Source organism: Eptesicus fuscus, chromosome 16, assembly GCF_027574615.1.
Source record: "Eptesicus fuscus isolate TK198812 chromosome 16, DD_ASM_mEF_20220401, whole genome shotgun sequence".
Lineage (NCBI taxonomy): Eukaryota > Metazoa > Chordata > Mammalia > Chiroptera > Vespertilionidae > Eptesicus > Eptesicus fuscus.
In genome coordinates, this window is record NC_072488.1 from 15,068,555 (window position 1) to 15,095,380 (window position 26,826).

The following is a 26,826-nucleotide window of genomic DNA, read 5'->3' on the forward strand; positions in this document are numbered from 1 at the left end:
GACTCTAAGACTTAAAGCCTAGAGATGAGAAAAATGCTAGCATCCTGGACAAAGTTGAGATTGTTCTTAATTTTTTTTTTTTTACTATACATAATACTCTTTATTTCGTATTTTTCATTGAAACAATATATATCTTGGAGGACATTCCTTAACATACATGAAGTGTTTTGTAATTCTTCCAGCTGCATAATATTCCATTGCATGAATGTGTTATAGTTTACCAATTTCCATTCTTTTCTTTCCTTTAAAATATTTTTTTAATTTTTAATTGAATTTATTGGAGTGGCATTGGTTAATAAGACCATACAGGTTTCAATGGCACAACTTCATAAGTCATCATCTGCGTCCTGCATTGTGGGGTCACCACCCAAAGTCAAGTCTCTTTCCGCCACCGTTTGCTGTCCCTTCTTTGACCTCTTCTACCTCCCCCACCCCCACCCCGGTAATTACCATATTACCGTCTGTTGTTTGTGTGTGTGTGTCAGGGGCGGGGGGGGGGGGGGGCGTTGCTTAATCCTTTCACCTTTTCCACCCAGCCCCCCAACACCTCCTGTGTCCCAACAGCTGTCAGTCTGTTCTCTGTATCTATGATTTAAAAAAAGAAGGAAATCTTAGCTTTTGTGACAGCATGGATGGACCTGGAGAGTATCATGCTAAGTAAAATATACCAGTCAGAGAAAGACAAATACCATATGATTTCACTTATATGTGGAATCTAAAAAACAAAATAAAAACAGACTTAATCTCTGATATGCTGAGCTTCTGGAGACAGCAGGAGCCAAATGAGATAGGCAGCTAACTTTGAACAGCTTACCAATTTGAAAGATAATTGGTGCATAGTGGCCTAAGGTATTACATTGTCCTATCCTTCTTTTAGCTCTGAATTTCCCAGATCTGCTTAAGTATCTTTCTAGTTCCAGCCAGTTCAACTTGGACAGTCTCTAAATAAAATGAGAATAGGCACTTTGTGTACAGACTATTTGAAGCACAATGCTGACACCTAGTGTACTGACTGCATATTTTCTTTCATTCTATTTTTCTTTACTTCTGTCCCTCCCTCCATCTGTCCTTCCTTCCCTTCCTCTATTGCTCCCTTCTTCCCTGCGTCTTTCCTTCCTTTCAAGAATGGCTGTTAGCAGAGGCATAGACACATGAAACAGACTGACAGCTGTCAGAGGGAGGAGGGAGGGGGACTGGATGAAAGAAGTTGAAGGGATTAGCAAAAAAAAAAAAAATATATATATATATATATATATATACATACATACACACACACACACACACACACACACACACACACACACACCACATACAGACAACAGTGTGGTGATCGCCAGAGGAAAAGGAGGCTGGGGGCTATGTGGGGGTAAAGGGGAGAAATGGGAACGGAAAGAGACTTTGCTTGGGGCGATGGCGCACAATGCAGTGTGCAGATGATGTTTTATGGAGTTATACACTTGAAACCTGTATGGTTTTGCAAACTAATGTCACCAATAAATTCAATTTTTTTAAAGAATGAGTTAAGACATAGCAAACATTGAGAATTTACAAGATGTTAAGCATTGCGCTAAGCACTTTAAATATATTTATCTTCCTTAACTATGAATAATTCTTTATGATCACCCCTATTTTGCAAAAAAAGAGGCTTAAAGAGTTTAGTCAACTGCCATTACTGCAAAAGTTAGGGTTCAGATGCAGATGTCTGACTAGATGACTGAACTAGAGCACTCAATCCCTATTTTTAAAGGAATCATGTTTTATTGGGCGGTTAAGTTCGTTTGCATGCATTCACTTGTAGTAGATATTTACACAGACTTCACCCAAGACTATTCCTAAGAGTTAATGTAGGAAATGTGACAAATCTGAGGTCTGGCCGAAACCGGTTTGGCTCAGTGGATAGAGCGTCGGCCTGCGGACTGAAAGGTCCCAGGTTCGATTCCGGTCAAGGGCATGTACCTTGGTTGCGGGCACATCCCCAGTAGGGGTTGTGCAAGAGGCAGCTGATCGATGTTTCTCTCTCATCGATGTTTCTAGCTCTCTATCCCTCTCTCTTCCTCTCTGTAAAAAATCAATAAAATATATTTTAAAAAAAAAATCTGAGGTCTGCAACTCCAAGCCAGCCCTTTTCTTGATTTAACAAATTTCTGCAGCAGGATGTCAGCCCTAGAGCATTCCACAAGTTTATTCACATCCTCTCTCCGAGGGCAGGGAAGACTGAGTCTCTGGGTAGGCTCTGGTGACCTCTGGTGTTTTCAAAAGAACACTTATCCTGTGAGCAATATACCGTGCAGTGTAGTTCTTTGTGGGGCCAATGTCTCTTCCCTCAGGTTATCTTGTTTCTTCTTCCAGACTGAGTGCTCCGAGAACCCAAAGCACATGCCTTTCTGTTTTGAAGGCAAAAAGCTTGGCATATAGTGGGCCCTCAATAATATAGTGGGCTGAATACAATAACATGCTAAATACATTAATGAGAGACTGAAAATCTGTTCTTTCTTTTCTAAAGTTATTTTCTATGCACCTGTTACTTAGAACATACAGGTATTTGAGTACAGTTGCTTAGCGCCTGGTGCTAAGATTATGGTTGTGAGTACAATCCCCAAGTGAGCTGCTTAGCTTCTCTCTGAAAACATGGTCCCCGGGGTGTGACAGTGCCTCTCCCCAAAGACTTTCAAGAACTTGTATGTCCCTTTCTCTTCTCCCTTCACTGTTCCATGGTTTCCCGTCTGACACAGTAAGACCATCAGCTCTGTTCACGCAGTGGGAGCAGAACAGTCGGTGGGTAAGGAACAAGCTTTTCTGTTAGTTTGACCAAGCGTAACTGCTCTCAGGGCTTCCCTTTTGGATCAGCCTGCTTTTAGACTTTGGACTTAAATCTTTATAATTAAACCGGAAAAGAGCCTGTCCAAATACTTTTAGACTGGTTCTTCTACAATAGTTTTTACTCTCCACTTCCAGGGGCTAATGTATAGTGGGGTCAGAGAAAATACTTTGAATAATTTCAACCTTCTTAATTTTATTGAGGCTTCTGTCCTTGCCCAGCACATGGTGAATCTGTGATTGTTCCACATGGGCTTAAAAGACAATACATTCTACCAATTAGTTTTATTTGGATAATAACATTGTTTAAGTTTTCTACATCCTTAATCATTTTCTCTCAACCCATGCCGTCGTTATGAAAAAGTTCTGAAATATCCAACTATGATTGCGAATTTGTCAGCTTCCCCTTCCAATTTTATCAGTTTTTTATTTTTGTATTTTGACTTTATTAGGTACAACAGAGTTAAGATCCGTATTTCCTCCTGATGAATTAACGGGTCATCATAATGAAATGTCCCTGGTCACCCATGGTAATATTTGTTGATCAGAAGTATATTTTTCATGACTAACACAGCCACTCCTGTTTCTCCGGATTATTGCTTACATAAAATTGGGTCTTGCTTTTTTATCCAATCTGACAATATCTACTTTCAATTGTGGTGTTTGGACCATTTCCATTTAATATAATTATTCATGTAAACAGCATTTTTTATAGTTGTTTCTATTTGTCTCATCTGTTCTTTGCTCCTTTTCTCTTATCCTTTTTTTTTGTTGTTGTTCACTGCAGGGTTTTGTTTAATTATTTCTATTATTGGCTAATTACCTGTTTGTTTTGTTATTCTTAGTAATTGCTAATTTACAATATACAGTCTATCTTCAAATAACATTTTACCACTTCACATATACTGTAAGACCCTTACAATGCATACTTCCCATTCCCCACTCACACTTTAATACTTCTTGCATTTTACTTTCTATATATGCTATGAATACCAAATGCATTATTTTTTCTTCAAACCATTTTTTAAGGTTGAACGAGAAAAACATCCTTTGTATTTACCATTTCCCACAGTGTCTTCTTTGTGTGGATTCAAATTTCCACCTGTTACTTTTTCTGCTGGGAAAACTTACTTTTCTTGTAGTACTGGTCTACCGACAATGGATTATCTCACCTTTTGTCTGTGTTTAACTTCAATTTTAAAGAGCCTGTTTTCGGGTCAAACACTGTGTTTACAATTTTTTCTCCTTTAGTACTTTAAAGACATCCTTCCATTGTGTTATAGCCTGCACAGTTCCTGGTAAATCAGTTGTCGTTTTGATCTTTGTCTCTCTGTACTTATTTCCCCCACCCCCTCTGGTATAAATTTTCTTTGCATCAATGACTTTCAGCAATTTGATTATAATGTGCCTTGCTGTGTGTGTGGTGGCTATGTCTCAGATCCTTCCTGAGATAGGAGCCCCACCAAAAAATAAATAAAATTTAAAAAATCTGGCTTAGAAAACCATGGGACTGGCATCCTGAGACCAAAGGGCTGTGGCAAACTAAGAAGCCGCTCTTAAAGGGCCAGCACCCAGGGCAGAAACAGCCAGTGAGAAGTACCCAGACTTCATGTGCAAGGGTTTTATTTGCTAATCTTGAAGCACAGGCCAGAGGGGCAGGAGCCTGATAGGATACAACACAGGGTGGTAACCTCAGACACTATCTTCAGCTCTCCTCTGCCACACCCCCAAGTGCCAGAATCTCCCAATGGGGAGGCTGCCACCCAGGGGTGCTCTTCTGGTTTCGGTGGACCGCACAGCTAATGTCCCTGGGTCCCACAGGACTGTAATAGGAAACACAGTTCTTGGCCGACAACACCCCCAGGGCACTGCAAGGAGAGGAGACAAATAGACCTGTCTTCCTGAGAAACAGGCCCATTTGCTTGTCCTGGAGCTTTGGCCTGAGGTGTGCCACGCATCTACAGGCCACAGAACTGCTCTCAGGAAACCTGGCCAAGGGATGCCATGTCTGCACCCTCCCTGGCTACAGTTAGCCATTATCTCCCAAAAACGAGTGTTATGTGCTGGTCTGGTTTTTGCGAGTCCCGGGCCCTAGTGGCCAGCAGGGCTTACACTTGCAGTCCCACCGGACTGTCTACGTTTGCACACTTTAAAAGCTGCTCCCTCTCTGCCCTTCAATCAGCCTGAATTAATCCAGGTGCTGACTGAGATCCTCCCCTGTGGGACACTGGCAGGTCGTGACACATCCTCAAACTGAAATAGAATAGGTCACTTGGACAATCACAAAGGTTTGAGAGAAACCAGAGCTAGAGCAGGGCAGAAAGATAAGGTTCATCTCCTAAACAAGGCCATTCCTTCAAGACTGGGAGAGGTGGTCATTTCATCTAATGCATAGAAACCAACACAGACATGAAGCTGGACCACTATCTTACACAAAAATTAATTCAATATGGATTAAAGACTTGACTGAAAGAGTAAAACCATAAAGTCCAAAAAGAAAACATAGGTGGTTAGCTCCTTGACATCAGTCTTGGCGATGACTTTTTGGATCTCACTATAAAAGCAAAGGTAACAAAAATAAATAATATGTAAATAAACAAGTGGGACTACATCAAATTAAAAAGCTTCTGTGCAGCAAATGAAATCAACAAAATGAAAAGGCAACCTAATGAATGGGAGAAAAAACTTACAAACCATACATCTGCTAAAGAGCTAATATAAAAAATACACAAAACACTCATACAGCCCTAACTGGTTTGGCTCAGTGGATAGAGCGTCGGTCTGAGGACTCAAGGGTCCCAGGTTCGATTCCGGTCAAGGGCATGTACCTTGGTTTTGGGCACATCCCCAGTAGGGGGTGTGCAGGAGGCATCTGGTTGATGCTTCTCTCTCATTGATGTTTCTAACTCTCTCTCCCTCTCCCTTCCTCTCTGTAAAAAAATCAATATTTTTTTTTAAAACAACTCAAAGAAAATATAATCTGAAAAATGGGCAGATTTGAATATTTTTTCAAAGAAAACACACAGGTGGCCAACAGGTACACAAAGAAATGCTCAACCTCACTAATCAGGGAAATGCAAATCAAAACCAAAATGAGATTATCACCTTGCACCTGTTGGAATGGCTATTATCAAAAAGACAAGAAATAACAAGTGTTGGAGAGGATGTGGAGAAAAGGGAACTCTTATGTATTGTTGGTGGTAATGAAAATTGATGTAGCCACTATGGAAAACAGTATGGAGCCATTTCTGGCTGTTTTATACAAAGAAAATGAAAACACTAACTTTCAAAGGTATTTTCACCATGTTCATTACAGCATTATTTACAATTGCCAAGATACAAAAACAACCTAAGTGTCCATTAATAGATAAATGTATAAAGATGTGGTATAAGCTTCCAGTTATAAAGTAAGTCATGGGGATGTAATGTACAGCATGGTGGCTATAGTTAATAATACTGTATTGCATATTTGAAAACTGCTGAGAGTAAATTTTAAAAATCCTCATCACAAGAAAAAAAAATTCTAACTATATGCAGTGATAGATGTTAACTAGACTTATTGTAGTGATCATTTCACAATATATACAAATACCTAATCATTATGTTTTCCACCTGAAACCAATGTTATACACCAATTATACCTCAATAAAAAAAGAAATCAATAACATTCTCTCTTAAGTAAAAGGAAAAAACATTGGTTGATAAATGACCATAAAACTGAAAAACATTTATCCCTTCTAAGATCATGTGATTAAGAAACTCAGATTGTAAGTGTTGTTTAGGATAAATTTGTCCTCCTATACACAAAGGAACCCCATTCCAGAAAAAAACTAAAAATTCACTTTTATTAATGATTTTTGAAGGTAATGTAAACAACATATTTACATACATGTTTATAAACATTTACATAAAATGATTTTCCCTTTTTAAAATATTTTTTTCATTTGGCAAAAGATTAAAACATTACTTATCATAAGCAAAGAAACCCATTACCATTATAGTCATTTCTTCCCTTCACCCTTTTCCTTATATTCGATACACTTAAAGGCTACCTAAATTGACACTGGCATTTAGAAGGACACTGAACTAAAGCCGTATGATTAACAATAGGACTGCTCTGTTAGAAGATAATGCTAACATTGTAAGTGCCCGTTAAGATAAGAAATACAGTAATTGCATACTTACAGGTCTTATTCACCCTGATTTGTTTCAACGAAGGAGGATGGAGAAACAGAAAAGGAGATGAAAGAAGGGCAAGAAGGTGACTGGCTATTTTAGGGGGGTGCAAGGGTTGGTGTTTCGGGGGGGTGGCATAAAGCATCACTACAAGGGAGAACATGCCCAACACCATCCCTGCAGGCAAACATGGAGTTGGTGTGTGAAGGATATTAAATCTCCTGAGCTCGTTTCCATAAAAAAAAAAAAAAAAAAAGCCATGGGTAAGGCTACCAAGGAATGAAGACTGCCCTCAGCCAGAAGCCACAGGTTCAGAGCGACCTTGAAGAAGTTTCTCCCAGGCACAAGCAGCCTACTGGAGACTACAAAATGGGCTTTTGTTGTTTTTTAATATTGAGGGTGGGGGTGGGGAATACAACAAAGAGGAAAGGAAAATGGGCACGGGTCAGGGTCTCTTCTCTTCATATCAGTATCTTTTATTTTAGAGGAACTGTCTTTTTAAATGTCAGGAGATGATAAGCTTATAGAATTAAACCACTAATACCATTATATAATTACCTGTGTCAATGAACTAAAAGTGGATAGAGAACCAGATAAATCTTGGCATTTACTGCTTTAGTTCTTAAAAACATAGAATATAATGAAAACATACATTATCTTTTTCCTAGGAATAACCAATTTAATTTGTCTTCAGTTGATTTTTAAATTAAAATATTTTGACTATTCATTTTTCTCTTATATTCTTCTTTTATAAACCTCATTATCTTCCTTTGAAAACACATTTCTTTGAACATGACAAAAATCCATGCTCAAACAACTCCATATCTCTATTTTGCTACACAATCTGTTATTTTCTTGAGGGTGTTCTAGGCTGATCTGTAAATAAGTACAGCACTTGGAAAAGGTTTATTCTTTAAGAATATTAAGTGCTGTAAGCTCTCTTTTAAGAGAGGGAAGTAATGTATTTGTCTTATCACAGTACTATGCATCTTAAGCAGAAAGACTAAAACTCAGTGAACATAATTCCACTTCCAAATGTCTAGTTTCCCTAGAGGGAGCAAAAAATAACAGTGTAGAAACTAACAAGGAAAGCTAAAAGATTCTAACCAGAAAATTGTTGTTACCATATAATATTGAAATTACTATAAAATTTCTCCTAAAATATATTTCTCTAAGCTATTTTATAACAGAGTAATTTCAGTCAGATGAGTTGGTAACAGAAAACTAAAATTATTACCTCTTCACTTCAAGAGGTAAAATTTTAAGAATAGACAAAGGAAATGTAGTTGTACTATATAAAAGCTATTACCATGCACTGACCCAAAGTTCCTTTTAAGTAATAAACTAGTAATGATTTAAATATTACATAATTACCTACATTTCTATTATCTAACAAATTATTTAAATCTCCATTTTAAAAATAAGCATAAACAAATGTGGAATTAAAAAATAACTTAATGCAAAAATCTCTATATTACACTTAATACATAAATTACAATCAAACAAATTTTTGAATCCTCGCCTAAGGATTGTTTGTTTTTATTGATTTGAGAGACGGAAGGGAGAGGGAGGAAGGAGAAACATCGATATAAGAGTGAAAAATCGAACAGCATCCCCTCCACTGGGGATCAAACCAGCAACGTAGGTATGTGCCCTGACTGGGAATCTATGGGCGACCTTTTGGTGCACAGGACGATGATCCAACCGAGCCAGAGTGGTGAGGGCAAAATCAAACAATTCTGAATCTATTAACTCTCCTATAAATATCTGAGTGGAAACTGATATGCTTCAGATATTCAATCATAAACTCTATGCGAAACACCTTGAGTAAATTTCAGCCTGTTTAGTACTAACAATTAGTTGAACTATCCCCATTCGATAATGTAAACATTTAGTTAAAAATTACTTTTGTTAAGATAATAAATGTGACAATTTTTAAAACAGCAAAACTGAAAGTCAGGTACTGAGAGGTACAATATTTTTCCTAACACAAAAACAATGATGAGAACCAGAAATTATAAAATTACCTGTGGCAATTATGGAGATATTTTTAATTGAAATTTTTAAAATGATAAAACATGTACCAAGAACTTCCAGGAATTGACTAATCTTATAAGATACAGCAAATTAACAAACATCCAGAAATACATTGTCCAGTACAAGTACTTAACATGAATAAGAGGCAAAAGTCATTCTTAAATGTTAAAAAGGCCAAGTTGTACTTTAATATTTTGGACAAAGAAATTGCAAGTGGCCTACTGGTGATGAAAAATATGTAAGTTTTAAAAAAAATAGAATTTTTCAAGCTTGTTTTACATCAAGTTATCATGAGATTGTCCACATTTAACACAAGAAGTCAGCTTCCAGTAAAGACTTTAAAAAGATACCCCTGATTTTTAATCACTTTGTCTAACATTCCTTACAGAAAAGTATTTATTGTTCAGGAAATGGGCCAGCTTTCTTGACACATTTTTTAAAATCATACTTGGTTCTTACACTAGATTTTCAATCTATCACACTGAGGTACCTGAAATGCCAAAAGCTTTGACTTTAGTAATAAATTAGGTAGTTTTATTTGGATGTAATATGCCTAAAAAGTATAATTTTTTTGAAGTAACATAACTTGTATTTACAAATGAATATTTACTTAAACAGACTATATGTTAATTCCAATATACCACCACTGGAGATTTGGGGGAATTTCCACTTTAGAGCAGTTTAATATGTCTCAGGAGAAAGGCAGACTCATTCCTCTATAACTAATATATTTTCCCCTAAACCATATTATCCAATCTAATCACCCAAGTGACATTTGACCATTTCTAACAGACAAATACAACCTCAAAGGTCAAGAAATGTCCTGCCTTATATTCAAAAGAACATGGCAGAATCTAAAGGAACCACAAGGCAACTACAATGGGGAAAACACTCTGCATACACTCTCTGGTATTTTTGCTTAAAAAATTAGAGAAGTTCAAGATATTACTTTAGAATCTTTAAATGCTTTGTTTTTTTCCTGTGGGAAAGTATTTGTGCATGATAATCTTAGGGTGGCTCTATAAACAGAATTATAAACTTGCTTAGATTCATCTATGTTCTATCTCAGAAATCTAATCAATAAACCTAATCAGGCACATAAATCACAACTGTATCTGGGAAAACAAAGGAAACTGATAACATGTGCCTAAAGTGAGTATTTCCCACACCTTTAAAAATATATATATATATAAAAAAACCAGTATTTCTAATTCAAAAAAGATATCAAAGAACTTACAATGCACTAAATTTAGAGTTTATTCAGTTTATAAACTCCATATTCCTTAATCCTTAAGAAGATCACAAAAAGAACTTGATTTAACAAAGATCACAGAAAAATCTTTGGGGAAATTACTTATCCTTACAGTCAATGTTAGGACAGGCTAATCTTGGTCTCTGATTATAAATAAGCAAGTCCTGGTTTAAAAAAAGAAAAAAAATGAGCAAGTTGGAATGAATTAGAAAATAATCTATAATTTCGCTTCAACTAAATTCCATGTTAACTTAATTTCTACCAAAATACCCGTGTCCTTCTTAACTCATTTTGATAATTAGCCAAAAACTTTTGTAGAAGAAAAATAGATAAGATACAAAGATTTTCATATATTTACCTTGCATTTTTACTTTAGATTTTTGGCCTTAAATCTTTCCTTTGTTATGAAATGAAGCTAAGAAAATTAAATTTAACATGGATATGATTATAAGACAAATTAAAATAGTCAGATTAACATATTTGTTTTAGATCTTGTCCAAAATAATTGTCTTTAAAAAAAAATCTTTCATATCTAATAAGCAGACTAGTAATCACTTCCCAAATCAAACCTGGTTTAGTTTGTCCCAGAAACAGAATCTGACAAAGATTCAAAGATAAGAAGCTCTTTTGGGAGGTAATTCCAGGGAAGATTAATAAAGGAATGGGAAGGAGACAGAGGCAGAAAATTTTTTTTTTAATTTCCTGCTGTGGGAGAAACCAAGATGGCGGCATAGGTAAACACCTAAACTGCTGCCTCACACAACAATTTCAAAACCACAACTAAAAGACAAAACGGACATCATCCAGAACCACAAGAAGGCTGGCAGAGTGGAAATTCTACAACTAGAAAGAGAAAAGCACACTGAGACTCACAGGAGCTGCGGAAGTAAAGGCAGAGGTACGGAGGCGCGCGCACGGAGAGGGCTGACAACTGAGTACGCGGCTGGCTTTCTCAATCGGGAGGGAGACAAAAGCTCCTGACCTCTCTGAACTCCAGTTCCGGGCGAGACTCTGGGGACCCAGACTCATACGGGAAGAAAGTGGACTGTCTGGCAGCGGGCAGAACTCGAGGGTGGCTTTCTCTCAGAATTGCTTGCAGCGATAGCAGTGGGACACTGAGACCCAGGGAGCCTCTTAGAGCAGGGCTGACAGGAAGCCATAGCTGTTTGCTCTGCCCTTAGATCCCACCCCACGAAGCCATTGCTGGTTGCTCCACCATGAGACTCCGCCCCATCCAAGCTGAGCACAGAGGCTTTTGCATATGAATGGGTCCTTTGAATTCTAAACTTACCTAACAACCTGCAGCTGAGTCAGTGAGACCCAGAACATCCAAAATAAGGCCAAGGCCCCGCAGCAGCTTGCATTGCTTCATAGCTGGGCCTCATCTGGGCACCTCCAAAACCCAAAAAAGAAGAGGAATCTGCAGATCTCTCTGTAGCTCCTGCTGGGTGGCCTCAGGCAGAGGCTATATTAGCACCTCCTTGGAGATTCAAGAGCCAGTGTACCCAGGGGTCAGAGCAGGACCATCCAAATTACAACTCCTCAGATCCATAAGGGACACTCTCAGGGGGCAGACTCAGTGAGCACCAAGCCCCACTGAAGCAAGTCTTGTCTCATAAGGGTGTCTCCAGCACAGTTGTTCTCCCATCGTAGACACAGCTGATCCTCACAGTCAGTTGACCTGGAGGTCAATTCCTCCCAGTGATACCAACAACAATCAAGGCTTAACTACAACAAGACTGTGCACACAGCCCACAAAGGGGTGCACCAAGAGTGTCCACCTCATGTAACTGGGGAGGCTGAGCCACTGGGCCCTATAGGATACCTAGCACACAAAGCCACTCTATCAACTCAGGGAAGCAGCCAAAATGCAGAAACAAAGAAACAGGTCACAAATGAAAGAAATGGAGGAAAGCAAACGACTGGATATAGAGTTCAAAACCACAGTTATAAGGTTTTTCAAGGTTTTTCAAGAATTTTCTAGAAAAGGCCGATAAATTTTGTGAGACCCTAGAGGATATGAAAAAGGACTAACTAGAAATTAAGCATATACTGACTGAAATAAAAAATAATATACAGAGATCCAATAGCAGACTAGAGGATCGCAAGAATCAAGTCAAAGATTTGAAATACAAAGAAGCAAAAAACACCCAACTGGAAAAGCAAAAAGAAAAAAGAATACAAAAATATGAAGATAGTGTAAGGAGCCTCTGGAACAACTTCAAGCGTACCAACATCAGAATTATGGGGGTGCCAGAAGAAGAGAGAGAGCAAGATACTGAAAACCTATTTGAAGAAATAATGACCGAAAACTTCCCCCACCTGGTGAAAGAAATAGACTTACAAGTCCAGGAAGCACAGAGAACCCCAAACAAAAGGAATCCAAAGAGGACCACACCAAGACACATCATAATTAAAATGCCAAAAGCAAAAGACAAAGAGAGAATCTTGAAAGCAGCAAGAGAAAAACAGTTAGTTACCTACAAGGGAGTACCCATACGATTATCAGCTGATTTCTCAACAGAAACTATGCAGGCCAGACAGGAATGGCAAGAAATATTCAAGTGATGAATAGCAAGAACCTACAACCAAGATTACTCTATCCAGCAAAGCTATCATTCAGAATTGAAGGTCAGATAAAGAGCTTCACAGATAAGAAAAAGCTAAAGGAGTTCATCACTGCCAAACCAATATTATATGAAATGCTGAAAGGTATTCTTTAAGAAGAAGAAGAAAAAAAGGTAAAGATAAAAATTATGAACAACAAATACATACCTATCAACAAGTGAATCTAAAATTCAAGTGAATAAAAATCTGATGAACAGAATAAACTGGTGAATATAATAGAATCAGGGGCATAGAAAGGGAGTGGACTGACAATTCTCGGGGGGAAAGGGGTGTGGGTGGTGCGGGAAGAGACTGGACAAAAATCGTACACCTATGGATGAGGACAGTGGGGGGGCAGGGTAAGGGCAGAGGGTGTGGTGAGAACTGGGTGGAGGGGAGCAATGGGGGTGAAAAAGAGGAACAACTGTAATAATCTAAAAAATAGAGATTTATTAAAAAAGAAAAAAATTTCCTGCTGTGAACAATGAGGTCCAGTCCCACTGGAAACCTGAGGATACAATGTGAAACATGCCTCAGAGTATTACCAGCAGGGCAAGAAAGCTGGAATTATTACCCTCCAACACTCCCATCCATCACTGGCTGATGGTTGGCTCCAGTGGATTATCTTCCTAGCACTTCCACTCTGCCCTGTGTGCAGACGAGAACATCCAAGGCAAAGTCGCAGGAGCTTGCAGCATACTTTATGCATGGACAAGAATGGTGAGTCAAGTGTCTGCTGCAAAGTCTCACCATTAGTAAGACTCACTTAAATTTTAACTTAAATTTCATTTTTCTCACTGTCCCATTACAAAGAAGCAGTGCATTTTAATGATGCAAGCCATAGAACAGAATTTTAAGGTCTAAAAGTAAACCTCCCAGCAAAGAAAATGGAAGTCTGCAGAATCTTTAGGAGTATTTCCACACACCTAAATAAATAAATAAATAAATAAATCTATTTTTGTCTGAATTAATCAAAATAGACATTTACATGAATGATTCCCATTTTTAGTGAAGTTGCAAAACCCTATTACTATTCAATTCAATATGGTACCTCAAACAGCCAGCACCAAAAATAAAACACAGAATAATAATGCGGCATATAGTATTTGTAACACACAGGCCTGAAAATTAGAAGAGCTGAATTCTTGTCCTAGCTCTAATACTAACTAGCCATGTGAACTTACATAAGTCATATTATTTGTATGGGCCTAAGTTCTCCATCAGTAAAAATAAGATAATAATGTCTAACTTAGTTATTGTTTAAATTAAGAGGAAAGAAAAAGTTGTGAAACATTTTAAATTAAAAGTACAACGTATTAAATAATAAGGTATTTTTATTATGGTCATAAAACATCAAAGGTAAAGGCCCTTAGGAATCACAGTTTTCAATTCTAACCCATATTAATAAAGAAATTAACTCCTCTAGAAAACAGCAGTGATTTATTTTAGCAACTCAGTAGCAACTCCCTGGCAAAGCTGAAAATGGATTCCAGTGCTAAGTTCCTAGCACTCCCTAGCATCTCTCTACTTGGGATTTGGCTGGACAAGGGCAAGCAGCAAAAAGCACATCTTAATTAATTACTTTTAAATAACAGTAAACACCATAGGATATTGCAAAATATGAGCTAAGAATCATGGGCCAATGGTTTCAAATTACCGGATCACTTACATTACCATTCATTTCCTTTGGCATTACAAAGAGCACAGGTATATTAAATATTACCATCTTTTTAAATTAGTAAGGAACTTGGTTTCCACAATTAAACAGTGAAAATGGGGGAGCCAATTAAAAAGGGCTTCCAATTAAAAGGTTTATGCTTTCCTGTCCTTTAGAAAACACTCCATATAAAGATGGCTTTTTGTCCTCCTTCCTTTAAAATTCAATTCATCAAAATTGAACACCAACTAAATATCTATTATGTGTTAGATTCAAATGAGTAAATTTTAAATGAAAATAAAATTCCATTTATAAAATTAAGTTAAAAATACTTTTATTAGATCTAATCTAAATATTTAATTTTTAAAAATTCATACAACTCAGTGTCATATCATTCTATTTTTTTAGTTTTCATCTTTTTAATACTTTTTACTTAAATGGATATAACATCACACTCAGTAAGTAATTCAGAGAATATCATGGTCAGAAAAATTAAAATATTTTCCAAAAATTTACACTGGCAGATTTAAAGACCAGAACTCAGATCATATTCATGGTCTAAAACACTTGGCCTTCAATACCTTCTCAATAATGGTATTTATATTCTCTTTGGTTTTAATATTAGGTTTTTAATATTAGGACAGAAAAAAATATGCCTAGTATATCTAGTAAAGTTACAAACCTTAGTTTACAGTATAAAATATGTATTTGAACATAATTTACAATTTATATGAAAAACCAATTGCATTACATTATGGCTTTCAAAATCAGGAGAACTGGCTTTTAATTTTTTTCCATTGTTTTTATAGGGTGATTGGCCAAAATCTTACATTAGAATTACACACACACACACACACACACACACACAGAATAAATGTGGGTACAAACCACTCTGGGGTCACTGTAGAACCCTTGGACAAATGTCAGACCTAAAACCCTAAAATTCTTCACATAGTACCCAACAAGCAGACTATATCAATAAACTCATGATAGGCTAACTAAATCCATCCGCAAGAATGACTATTAAAAGGCATTGCTTGAGGGCAACTTTACCAAATTATGACACTGTGACATGCCACTCAGCTCTATTTGCAGGTAGGAGGAGAGAAGAGCGTAGATAAAAAGTTATCTACCAGCTGCTGTTCATTCCCCTTCTACCATTTTGACATTAATAGGTATAAAAAAGAACAAGCTCCTTCAATACCCTTTTTTTCTGCTAATGATATGGCTGTTTTAGATTCAAAAAGAATCTGTGTTTAATAAAGATAGGTCACTTATTCAAAGACAACTTAAATTATTTTGGTAAATGGCAGAACTCTACCTTATATTTAAATGTTGTAACTAAACAAAAGTACATTAAATATCCTAAGGGTCCAATGTTCCACCACTAACCATTAAATAACAATCATCTTATCAAGTTATGTGTTAAAAGTTAGTGTTAAATTATCAAAATCAATTTTTACTTAAAAATTACTTCCCTTAAGAGTTTTATACAAATGAAATATGTTTCATTTTACTTGTACTAATTATACTAGCTTTTTTCAGCTTGGTGACACATAATTTTAGATCTATACCATAATATATCCAGGTGATGCTGATGCCGAGAGTACAGGGATTCTACTTTAGAACCCCGACCTAGCTTTTGTTTGAATACTTCAATGATTTTATATGAGGACAAAGCCACTTTTCATTTAGAAATCCTCATACAGAACATTAAATACGGAACCAGAAACTTTCATTTCTTACAATTAATTTTCCCATCAATAACAACACAGAGTAATCCTATTCCTTCTTACATATGGCAGTTGCTCAAATCTTATCTTCTCCAAAATAAATATCGCCAGTTTCTTGGACCGCATCCCACTTACCACACCACTCAGGCCTTTCCCATTCTGGTTGCCTCCCTGTGAACATTTAACTCATAATGTCCCTCTAAACGTGTGGCACATACCATTTAACAAATAATGTAAATGTTTCAGTCTAAATATCAGAATACATTTGGTTTATTACATCTCTTGATTAATAATGGTTTTATAACTACATTAGGTCTTTCAGCAACTATATCACGGCACTTCCCAACTGCCAATCTATGGACTGATACTTGAAGTTTTCAGTGATCTAGAGTAAATGAGAAAAGAACAGTGTAATAATTCTTCCATCGACTTAAATTTTTTTCAGGTTAAATAACTTTTATTCTGAGTTTACGTCCTTCCTAAATATTGGGGAGAGAGGAAGGTGTAAAGTGATGGTAATAGAAGTCTTTACATGGCAAAAACGAAGTCTCACATTTCACAATCTCTCTTAAATTATTGGTCTGGTGTCCTAAAATACTCAGGTAAAAGGGTACATCTGATCCATTCTTTTTTTTTTTTTTTAATCCATTCTTTACTACCATCTAGGTCAGTGATGGCGAACCTGACACGCGTAGCCATTTCTAATGACACGCGGCCACTGAGGTGGCCGCATGCCGAGGATGAAACATTTGCTGCTCCTGAGGATGAAACATTTGCGAAATAATGTTTTTTTCCTCAAAGTGACACACTACCCAAGTTATGCTCAGTTTTTTGGCGAAGTTTGACACACCAAGCTCAAAAGGTTGCCCATCACTGATCTAGGTAGTCAAGTGCTTGGAAAAATTTATATAATTTGCAACAACCAATCACAAATCCCACTCGTGACTCAATTTATGGCAGCTAAACAAACCTCCAGTGGGCTCCAGAAAATAAAAGGGCTTCAAACTGTTTTTAACACGAGTTCCTAAGAGTTCCTATTTTCTCTTACCCACTTCCCACTTACCTTTATAATCCTAAATAACACCAGCAAACTAAACTACATCAAATTAACCATTTGTTGTAATTTAAATTACTAGCCAATAATTTGAACTACAAGTGAACTACACCATCTAGGACAGGGGACATCAAACTACCAGCCACGGACCAAATCCAGCTCAGTGTCTTTTGGGTTTAGTGGAACACATTGTCTATGTCTGCTTTTGTACTACAATAACAAAGGTAAATAAATAAAACAGAGATCATTTGGCCTGCAAAACCAAAATATTTACTATGTGACCCTTTACCAAAAGCATTTGCCAACCTCTTACTCTAGTGTAATGAACTATTTGCTACCAAAGAAAATTTGTGAGATTTACAACAATAACCATTAATCAACTCCGGATGCCTGTACCACCCATATTTTAAAAATATCTAAATATAAACACTGGACTATCTGAATAGTCCTTTATCCTACTCTGTATAAAGACTGTTACCCACGCAACATGAAGAATTTACTTACCTGCTCACTGAGCTAATCTTTTAACATACATTTCTCAAGAACTCACTAGTGAAATAGTGAAGAATCCATGAATACACTGCTCTGTGTAATCTAAGGTTTAAAAAAAAAGTTGCAAATAACTCAAAGTAAAAATAAAGAAGAAACTATATAAAACTACATAATAATTTCCTTTACATTTTAGATTTCAAATACAAAACACTGCTAAAGGCACTTAAAGTAGAAAAGCTTAAGTTCAACAATTTAGGTAATATTAACCACATTAAATAATACATATTAATTTTCCTTTTCTATTAAAAATGACTTTCATTTTCATGTATGTAGAGTTATAAGGAAAAGATAATACTTCTAATATAATTCAATCATGTAGCTTTAAACATATGTGACACCAGAATCTCTAAAGAGTAAAATCACAACATTAAAGTACTTTGAAACTGGAAAGTGCTTAAGAGATCACCTCCATGTTTTACAGGTGAGAAAGTTTTGATACAACACGAAATATTTATGGTGAGAGAATTAATTAGTAGCAGAGGCAGAACTAGAACCCAACACTCAACTATCAGTTTGGGACTCTTTCTACTTAATGACTGAGCATGAAAGACATGCTCATATTCTAGGAAAGGGGTGAAGTTAAAATATTCTAGAGTTTTAAATGTACAGTAAACATACTAATAAGGCTACTACCCACTCAACCTAGCAACCCTCTTGTGTTTTTTATTAAACAATCAACTATAACATTACAGAAGGAAAAAACTGATTCATTGTAAAGCCATTCATTAATTAGAATGATCAAAAGAACAAACAAATATTTGCTTAACAAACTGTCAAAGATTTAAAAAAATAAAAATCAATAGTCGAGAAGAGCAGTATGAGTACGCCTATATTGCTAATTTGGCACAAATTTTCTGAAGGGTAATTTGGAAATATTTTAAAGAGCATAAAAAGTTCTCAGCATCTAAACCAATTATCCCATTTCCATTAATATACCCTAAAGAACTAGTCTAATATAGAGTTCAAATTTCACATACAAAGATGTCCATCTGCTATTATTTATAATTTTGAAATATTAGAAACAATCTAATATCCAAAGAGAGAATGGGTTCAATTATGGTATATTCATATAACAGAATATTAGGCAGTCATTTTTAAAAATTACATTTTCAAAGATATTGGGAAGGACTTATGACCTTAAGTTATAAAAGTAGGATACAACTATATGGTCAGTATAATCTCAATATTGTTATTATGCACACACACAATCACATGTACACACTCATACATATAAATAGCATAGACAAAGACTGAAAGAAAATACAAAAAATTTTAACAGTATTATCTCTGGATAGTGAAATTGCAGACAATTTTTTCTCTTCTTTATACTTTTCAGTATTTTCTAAACTTTCCATAATAGTCATGTATTAGTTTTATACTCAGAAAATATTAAAAATTCATTCCATAGTCAATTTTGAAAATTTTACATTCTATATAGTAAATGAGGAATAAATATTTATAGCACTTAAAAATGTATCTAAATGATGGGAAATAAATCAGTAATATGTTAAGAGTATAATTTCCACACATGTTTAGGTGGGTTATTTTTAATCCAAAAGCAGCATTATTTTATCTCAATTTTTGCGTATAGAAAGTTGATATTTAGTAAATAAGAAATGCAATTTTTAAATAAAATTGGTGCAAGGCATCTAAAAATTGTGCTATTCCGGTATAACATTGAAGATATAAATGCTCTCCAATGTAATGAAGATACCCACTGTTAGATTAAAATAGGTGTAATCTAGTACATGCATAGTGGCCAATAATTAACTCACTGAATTACATTTTTTCCCAATGTGACTAGAATTGGTCTATGCTAAAGAAAGAAATACAACACCATACCATTATTTTAGTTGGAAGAGCCGCACCGAAAGTCATGAAAAAATATTTTAGAACTATAAAAAAATCCAGTGGCTTTTTGTTGTTAATTGTTAATGATGTCTTGCTAAAAATTCAAGTCAAAGTGCTTAAAGCACTAAAAAAGCATAGCAGCAGTCTATGGTCTGCAATAATTTGAAAAACTCTTAAGAACATTCTTCAATGTTTCCTCATTTGCAGACTACTGCCTATCAAACACTATCTTTGGAGGAAAGGACTACATCTATGTTCTTTTATCAATCTTGAATATACAATATAGTAATGACACAAAGTGATGTCACACACACAAAAAGAAACTGTAATTTAAAAAGCTAACTTTAAAATATGATTCTAATATCTGTGATAAAAAAATCACATATGTATGCAAAATATAAAATACATCCTAACATATTTTTATATAAGAACTGAAGTTTACCACTTTTAACATAAAAATTGAGATGAATTAATATAAAACAATTTTCATATATACCACAGAGCAATAAGTTTAAATCAGACTATTTTGAGTTGTGTAGCCCTTTATTAGCAACTAAAATAGAAGGTATCTGTTGTACAACACGGGTAGTAATTGACTATAACTGGAGAATTATTATATTCTAATACAGATCATTTATAAATGCAATTTCTTTATTAAAAAGCTTCCACCTTTTTTGTCTGTGTACAATTTGCAAAACTATTCTGAAAGCGGAATATATGTGCACAAGTCTGCAAAGAGTGCAAATTTAGGATATGGTAAATGCTTTACAAGTTACTTTTCAAAACACTGCCACAACTGGCCCATGACATTGCCATCTTCTTTGATCAAAATATTTGATGCCAGCCTTCCTTCCACTGCCCTAAACTATAAAGCATTTTTTTTTAATGAGTTGAAATTAAGGAAGGACTACACCTACTAGAAAAGAAGAGAAGAAAGTTCTATTAGTTTGAGGTTTCAGAATCCCCCCAAACCAGGATCTGGATCTTGGTAAGGGCTAGGCTGGGACCCCGAACAGAGCATGAGTATGTGCAGGTGGCATCCCTGAGGATTCAGAGCGTCAGTGGACCGTGAGTGCTCCAGCAGCGTAACTCACTGAACTGTCTTGCCAGTTTCTGCACTGGCTTGACTGAGCATAATTCAAAAAGGAAAAGCTCATATTCATTCCATTCTTCTGGAGCTCTGTGATAGCCTAAAAAAAGAAAGATGTGATTAGCACTCTTTGAATGCATTGGTGGCTTAACTTTGCCCACTTCACAGCTGGAGCCTAGATCACTTTTACTCGTCACTTGTTTCTTGAATTTCTCTTCACCTCATGTTAAACAGGAATAAATGACAATTCCTTATTTAATTCTATCACAGTACTTCTCCTAACATAGCTTCTAGGTAAATATCAGTCATCTTCCACCCCTACCTCTCCTTGTATTTAATAAGACCACTTAAAAACAAAAACAAATTAATTCATAGCATCTTTCTCTCTTTTCTCTAAACCAAATCTTAGCTACTTCTACTATCTTGAATTGCTGCAGTCTGTTCTTTGTCTGACTCTAGCTAAGGTTAAAATGTATATAAATTAAGTTTCAAGAGGTATACCAGGATTTTTACTTTAATCGAGCCTATTATTACTTCCTCCTCCTCCTGTTCCTGAGTATACACTCCCTTCTTTCTTAAAAAAGTCTTGCGTTTTCTTTCAGAAAATCCATGTTGTTTTATCTAGTAGGGAAAATATTAATGTTATTCTTTCAAAATTTCAGCTAACCAAGACTTCTGGTGCTCACTTCAGCAGCCCATATACTAAAATTGGAACGATACAGAGCAGATTAGCATGGCCCCTTGGCAAGGATGACACACAAATTCATGAAGCGTTCCATATTAAAAAAAAAAAAAAAAGACTTCTGCCTATTACCTTCATTTCTTAAATGAATTACATTTGTAGTAAATCTTGTAAAGAGAAAAATATATACATGTCATCTGTCTTGCTTTATTAACTTACACATTTCTAAAGTTCAAGAACAAAATCTTCTATTTATTTTTATAGAGTCTAGGACACTAAATAAAGCCAAGAAATCAATAAGAACATCTCTTGAAAGGTTACTTTGGTTTATATTTATAAAAAGGATACTAGAATTGGCTGAGAACCTAGAGAAAATGGGTCTGTATTCTAAATAACTTTCTGCATTTAAAAGAAAGTATCAGCCTACCTTCCAGTGACATATAACTTTATTCAGGTAAACAAAACAATGGAAATCCAAATGATCTTAAATGTACTAAAAGAAAACTGACTGTATGTACCTAAAACCAATGCTAATAAGTTACCTTAAGAATTAAAGATATTTTAAAACATCACAGGATCAAATATTAAAAATCAAGGCTTCTTGAGGACTCACATTTAGTAACACTCCGATGGGATGTCTTCCACATATAGTATTATGGTACTTCTTCAGGTAATTACTAAAAGACACGGGGTCTAACTGTTCTATAATACTCATACCCTAAAAATAAGTGGGGGCGAGGAGAGAGAAGAGAAAAAGAAAATGAAAGAAAAAGGAAAAAAGGACACTATTATTTCCTAGTTACATTTAAAAACTGTTACTTAGAGCTAAACACTGTAATTTTTTAATTAAGAAGTAAATAGAATACATTAAATAAACCTTGTAAAATACCAAACATTTGTTCAAAGCTAATCTCATAGTCAACTCTCAATAATACATATACTTCATTAATAGAAAACTTTTAACCCCATTTAGTTTTCTCTGGTCTCCTCGTATGTTTCTATACCACCTTCACCAGTTGCTAATTAGCTGGTAATCGTCAAGCATTTCATAATTTTATATTTTTACATATTTTTAAAGTAAACCTATTGTGAAAATTTTCATAACATTAAATTTGACATATACCTGTTTTTCCCGATATCCGCTATATTTCTCCTACCATTGGCATAATCAAGAGTTGATTGTAATTTAACTATTTCCATAACTAAACTTAAAGACATTTTAAGTCATCAGTATTCTGGGTATGTGATAAAGAAGATACTACAAACTAAAAAAAAAAAAAAATAGTTTGATATTTTTAATTAATTTAAAGTGCATAAAAGATTAATAAAAGGTTAACAAAATAAGTCATTTATGAACAAATTTTAAAAAAGAAAAGCTTTTTATTTCTTTAATACTTTAAACTACGATGCTTTATTTTCAAGATTTTCATTCAGAATCAGTGTTTAGACTACTATTAGAACAATCACTATAAATCAGATGCTTGTTTACACTAAATCCCTTATTCTGCAAATGCATTTAAATAATGTGTTAATAATACATTAATACATAAGGGCAACTTTAACTCATCTGAGTTGGGCAAATAAATTAATTATTCTAACTCATTCATTCAGCAATTACCTTACCTTGTTTTCTTATTCTGGTAAAACACATTTGTGTTCAATAAACTGGATTAATATCCTCCAAGAGAAATGTAAATGGTAGTTTAACTAGGGAATGAACTAATATATTTTGTGTGGTTTTAAAATTATATTTCAACATGTTTCAACAAAACAAGTAATGTGTAAAAAGCACCTGGAATAATCAGATGAACAGTCATCTGAAAAATGATAGTAATCATAGATGATATACAAATATTGCAGTGGCAGCACCAAAATTTAAATAAAGAGTCTTTTTACACAATATTTAAGTCCTTCACAAACATTATTACATTCTGCTGCAACTATAGCTAAAAGACAGGCATATGCATGTATAATCAACTTTCAATTGCTTGCATATCAATTAGCCATTCTCAGACTTATCCACAACCAGTGCTTAATGCTAAGTTGGTTTTCCCCTGCCAACTACAAGGCTTCCACATCAACAGTCTCCACTGACTTTGGTGTAAGCTCGGAGACAGATGAACTACCTTAGAAGTTAAGATCAACAATTAGTATTATAATTCTGGTGCAAAGAAAAATCACACAATGTATTTCTAAACCAAGCAGAGATGAAGTAACAAATCTTTTCCATAAATACAGATAATCAAGATATAACTCCCTAAAGATGATGAAACAAACATGAAGAAGGTTAAAAGCTTGCCTCTTTCTAATCCTAGGCTTTTTCTCATTGACTACTCTGGCCTTACCTCGTATAACAAAAGACATACCAACAATTCTTCAAATAATATCTTTAAATAATATGGTATACATGTTACATGAGAATGTTAATGCTCTTGGATGAAGTCTAGGACAGCTTACCTTAAACAGAATTCCAATCATTAATAAACTATGTGGCATTGAGGTTCCAATGTATGTTTTAATATTAAAATCTCAAAGCACATTTTTGAACAAATGTATGAAATATATATATTGACATGAGGAATTCAAAGAGAAGGAAAATAATGACTCCACTTTAGAAGAAAAGAATTCAGTGAAACTGACCAAGAAATTTAATATAGAAAGATATAAAGTTATAAATGTAGAAGACGCTACTAAATAAAATGTTCAAAATGAAGATACTGGTTAAATTACAACAATAAAAGACTGTGATGATGGAATATAAGGGGTTAAATTTAAAATTTTAATTCCCCAAAATGTGTTATATACATAGTAGGGCAAGAATCAATTTCATTACACTCAATTCTCTGATGAATCTAATAGTTAAGAGGTATGTCTTTTAATAAAAGAGGGACAGAGAAAAGTTAAGGCTTTACAACAGAAAAATTCATGAAGTACACAAACAATAATAATGATAAAATTGCAAAATGGGACATCCATTAACTAATACAGAACACTGGCAAATATGCTTTTGTATATGTTTATGCTTTGATGCTAACAATTTTGAAATTACTATTACCAAAATTCCAAGACGATGAAAAATGCTTCTCAAATATGCCTAATTAACTTTTTCATTTCTTAAAATACTGGAAGGTATGATCAGTGAATCTAAGGTCCAGGTGATGGAAAGCTTGCCTATAGCCTAGTATACTGAGTATCTGTTCACATGAATTGAATCTAATATGGAGCAGTGAAGTGAGTCACTACCCACTCAGTTCTAAGGTACAAATCAGATATTATAAACACCAAAAGTCTATCCATAAAGACTGGATTTCCGAAGAATTTAGTAGCTTCAGCAAGAAATCCTCAGACTGAAAGTCAACTCTCTACTTTGAGGGGGAGAAGGGCAGATGGCATCAATCATTGTCCTCACCCTCCCAGTAAAGGGTGAAAGCTTGCAATCCAATTCCAATGGCAGTCCTAAACTAAATAGGCAGTTTTAACTGACAGAACTGCAGATTCAGGACTCTGGTAAAATAACAAAAAACTCCCCTTTTAAAAAAGTTTATCTATATATAATAAAATACTTAAATTTTATTTAATTATTATCTCCCAGAAGTAATCTCCCTCTAAAATAACGAACACAAAAGAGTAGCTAAACTTTTTTGGAGGTCTTTAAGAAATTAAAACTAGAATCATGTCTTCTAATTATGAACACATAATTAATCATATTATCAAATCATTAGGACTCTTTTTAAGTGACGTTGTACATTTATGTTGGAAAGATAAGTACACATTTAGGAAGGTAAGATGAGAACAGAAAATATTCTGTTTTCTGTAAGAGGCATCAAGATAAAATCGTATAGTGAAAAAAATTTTATGGGAAAAAAAACATCACCCTAAAGACCGTTGTGTTAAGAAGCAATGTACTAACTTAAAGATGATATATAGCTATCTTAAATCATTATCTTAAATAGCTAGCTATCTTAAAAATGATGTTTTACAACTGCTAAAGACTACTAAAGAAACTATTGGCCTAAGTCAAGAGAAAGGTATGAGTAGACAAATATGAATAATTTCACTTTCAAAAGAGTTACAGGAAAGGAAGAAAAGTAGCTGAAGTTAAAAGAAAATGAAGTGATTACTAATAAATGTGGAAGGAGTTGTAAGGATGACTACAATGACATTTTCGGATTCTCTCTGCCAAATCATAAGTAATTTGCCAATGTCCATATTGAAACATTGGTCTACATCAAAAGTGGTACAGAAAAAATAATCATGTAATATATATAAAATATGTATAAGTATGGCTAATGTTTCAAGTGTGTGATCTAAGAAATTAACAAAAATCAATGTTTAAAAATATGTTCTGCTTTGGTCACTGTAATTCCTGAAATTACAAAGTACTAATTACCAAAAAACCATGGTCAGTAGCTAATAATATTATGACTTTCAGAATCTGTATCTTATAACCAGTTACCTCGCTCCCTCAAATACAACATTTGGAAGATCCACTTTATCTTTTTATATATTTTTTCTTTATGTATGTATTTTTTCACATAATTAATTTCCAAGATACTCAAATGCTAGAGATATAAACATTTTGTAATAAAAACAGCTATTTTTCTTTTGCTTTGGAACCTAGAACCTCCTTCGTTGGTTTCCTAGCTTTTTAATAACTACATTTAACAAGACTTTTCTGGTAACGAAAAAGGACCAAAACTAGTTAACACACAAATTTTAAACAGGTTAAATCTAAAATTTTATACTTAAAAATAATTTCTTTTCACTCTATCAAACTTTCAAAATGTATATTATTTATAATTCAGAATTACTAACATTTTTTTAATACTTACAAAGAGAACCACCAATTTCACTGTATTTGCTCTGAAAAGACTGAATATGGAAACTAAGATATTGGTTCTCAAATAAATGAGATTATTTATAACATAAAATGATACTTGAAGAAAGAAATATACAGAGGAATATTCACCATTTAGTTATATAAATCAATTAAGAAAACACTTTATTATAAGAAAGTCTGCCTAACAGTGAGAGTACATATACACATATAGGTATAAAAACATACATACATGAGTATACAAACAGAGCTAAACCATTCTTATTACTTTAATCCATTTATTCTAACTCCCAGAATTGATTTATAACTTGAATTAACAGCATGCTAATACAAGAACAGAACACTTATAAGCCATTTAAAAATCTATACATAAATAGAAATGCTTCAATAAATAGACCACAAAAGTCAACTCCAAGTCAAATGTTATAACAAATATTAAAATCAATCATATTAATATGAAGCAAATACTCGATATTTATTC

The 26,826-nt window shown here is 34.6% G+C and overlaps 1 protein-coding gene and 1 non-coding gene across 4 annotated transcripts in view; one reads left to right on the forward strand and one right to left on the reverse strand.

The window, feature by feature from the left end:
- Positions 1–20,235: 20,235 nt before the first annotated feature.
- Positions 20,236–26,826, reverse strand: part of MEMO1 (mediator of cell motility 1) — a 101,066-nt gene continuing 94,475 nt past the window's right edge. For 2 of the 3 annotated variants that reach the window (XM_028140155.2, XM_054728363.1), the window contains exons 8-9: positions 22,122–22,226; positions 20,237–20,926 (exon numbers count right to left, since the gene is read on the reverse strand). In XM_028140155.2, the coding sequence (XP_027995956.1) occupies positions 20,795–20,926; positions 22,122–22,226 (237 nt within the window). In that variant the 3' untranslated portion in view covers positions 20,237–20,794. Of the gene's footprint in view, positions 20,927–22,121; positions 22,227–26,826 lie in introns of all 3 variants that reach the window. The other variant, XM_054728361.1, reaches the window with a different exon arrangement.
- Positions 21,505–21,611, forward strand: LOC114230370 (U6 spliceosomal RNA). The gene has a single exon (XR_003616267.2). It is a non-coding gene; the product is annotated as a U6 spliceosomal RNA (small nuclear RNA).